The sequence below is a fragment of the Lipotes vexillifer genome, unplaced genomic scaffold, assembly GCF_000442215.2.
Source record: "Lipotes vexillifer unplaced genomic scaffold, Lipotes_vexillifer_v1.1 scaffold382, whole genome shotgun sequence".
Lineage (NCBI taxonomy): Eukaryota > Metazoa > Chordata > Mammalia > Artiodactyla > Lipotidae > Lipotes > Lipotes vexillifer.
The window spans coordinates 563676-565972 of NW_006780611.1; the positions used below are offsets into that span (position 1 = coordinate 563676).

At 71.5% G+C, this 2297-nt stretch overlaps 1 protein-coding gene across 1 annotated transcript in view; it reads right to left on the reverse strand.

Moving 5' to 3' along the window:
* The window catches only part of TRABD (TraB domain containing), a 3242-nt gene extending 1203 nt beyond the window's left edge, over positions 1–2039 (reverse strand). Inside the window, exons 1-5 of the mRNA XM_007453890.1 lie at positions 2007–2039; positions 1606–1684; positions 1042–1208; positions 707–847; positions 26–136 (exon numbers count right to left, since the gene is read on the reverse strand). Of these exons, the coding sequence (XP_007453952.1) occupies positions 26–136; positions 707–847; positions 1042–1208; positions 1606–1684; positions 2007–2039 (531 nt within the window). The remainder of the gene's footprint in view (positions 1–25; positions 137–706; positions 848–1041; positions 1209–1605; positions 1685–2006) is intronic.
* Between the last annotated feature and the right edge of the window lie 258 nt (positions 2040–2297).

Below are 2297 nucleotides of genomic sequence, written 5' to 3' on the forward strand. Positions count from 1 at the left end.
CCCCCCCGGCCGGGCCCGGGCCCACCTCCTTGAAAGCCTCCCTGAACTCGCCGCCAGGGGCCATGCCCAGCTGCTCAGTGATGTGGGCGGACACCTTCAGCAGCAGCATCTGCATGAGTCCCGACATGACCCCGTTCTGCAGGGAGAGGCCCGGTCAGCCGGCGCGCGGCAGAGCATGAGGTGCCTGCGGCCCTGCGGGAGGCCTGCCCTGTGCTCTGGGGAGGAGCGAGGGCCAAGCTGACGTCCAGCAGGGCCTCACGGTGGGCGCCTCACCCACGGTGCACGCTCAGAGGCCCCTCCCGGCCCTTCAGACGACCTTCCCAGAGCAGGCCCACCGCAGGCCGTGCAGTCTCAGACCGGCTGCCTGGCCTCTGCCCCACGGGTGCCCCCTTTCCCCCCTCACCCCTCCAGGCCAGACCCCCAGCTCCTCTGCCCACATCCCCCTTGGGGCACCTGTCAGTGTGAGTGGACTTGGGTCCTGGGTCCAGAGCCCCTGAGCGAGACGCAGTGGGGTCGCAGCTCTGGGCCACATGACACGCTGAGGCCCCACTCCTGCCCCTGGTGACCTGCCAGCACACTCCGGGGCCCCCAGGGTCCCTGACCAGCTCCTGCCTTGGGGTTGGGGCCTCAGCCGCCTCTCCTCACTGTCCCTCGGGCCAGGGTGAAGGGTCCCGGACCAGAGTCCCCACGGGGCGGGCACGCGCACCTGCCTGACGGCCTGCTGCAGCTTCTCCAGGCTGATCTCCTTGGCCTCACGCAGCAGTGTGCGCTCGTCCATCTTCAGCATGGACACGCGGTACTGGCACAGCTCGACCACCACCACGTCGGGCTGCACCTCCCGGATGGTCTGCGACGGACATGCCAGCTCACCGTGGGCCCCACGGGCAGAGCCACGCCGGACCTGGAGGCCCACCCCCAGGTCGACCCCACCGCCGCTCAGCCGCCGTGGAGAGAGCTCGGTGCCGGAAGTAACTACGGCGGGAGGGACGGCCCGGGTCTGCGTGTCCTGCCGCAGCAGCAGTGGCGGCTCACGGGCCTCACCTTCGCCACGTCCTTCTTGCTGTCGTCACTGAAATGGGCCGTGCCCACCACGTACACGCGGCTCCCGTCCTCGGCCACCAGCTCGGTCACCGTGCGCGGCAGCTCGGGCCGCTCTTGCCGCCTCTTCAGCTTCATCTCCAGGAGCAGGCGGAAAGCGTCCACATCAGCTGCAGGGACAGCAAGGCCCGGCTCGGGGCCATCCTCCCACAGGGCAGCCTGGGCCTCTGGGGTGCAGGGACGGGGGTGCGTGCTGCCCCGCGGAACGCGGACACACGTGGGGGCCCCTCCGGGCCTCGAGCCACTGGTCCTTGCTCACCAGGACATGCGGCCAGGCCCCACTCCAAGGGGAGCCCCCAGGCCACCGAGGGGCCCGGGACGGGGGGGCTGTGCAGGGCACCTGGCCTCCCCACCTGAGGAGGGGGCTCCTGCCACAGCCCTGCTCGCGCTCAAGAGCCCCCCGGCCACCCCCCCAGGGTGGGCCGGGGCCCCTGGTCCACCATAGGCTCTGGAGATCACCCAGCCCAAGCCCCTCCCGCCCGGCACGGTGACCCAGGGAGCACGCACACAGGTTCTGGGGCTCTCCGGGGAGCACCCTGGGCACCACCTCCGAACCCCCTGAAGTCACGATGGGCTCTGTGCTGGCCTGCGGAGGAAAGGGGAGCGTTCGAGCAGCGGTGCTCGCCTCTCCGGGGCCTGCCGGGACTCGTGTGGTTGCTCCATCAAGCCCCAGCGCCTGTCAGCCGCGTGCCCCCCAGACAATCTCCTCACAGGCGGCCCACCCTCAGGGCGCCTTGCTCCGGGCCCCTCGGCTGACTAGCAACATCCCAGGAAGACCAGTGAAGGGCTTCTCTGCACAGAGCCCAGAGGGACCCCAGGGAGCCTCACGGCGGGGGAGTCCCACTCTCCGCAGGGCCGCCCCAGTCCCTGCCCCCCAACCCCCGCCCCCCCCGGCCCAGGGCTCTGACCTCGCGAAGGGGCTGTTCGTCCTGCCCCTCCATGGCAGGCGGTGGCTCCCGGCACCGACGAGTGAAGCCTGAGGAAACACAGGAGCCGCGTCCTCACCTGGAGCCCCGGGGCCGGGCACGGGGGCCGGGGGCGGCGCCGTCCATCGGGAATGATCCGTGGGCAGGACCTTGGCCCCGGGCACAGGTGATCTCGGGATCTGCGGTGCGGGGCTGAGAGCAGGCTGGGGACACCCGAGCGGCGAGCCTGAGTCGCCCAAGAGCAGGACGTGCTGCCCGGCCCCCCCCCGCTCG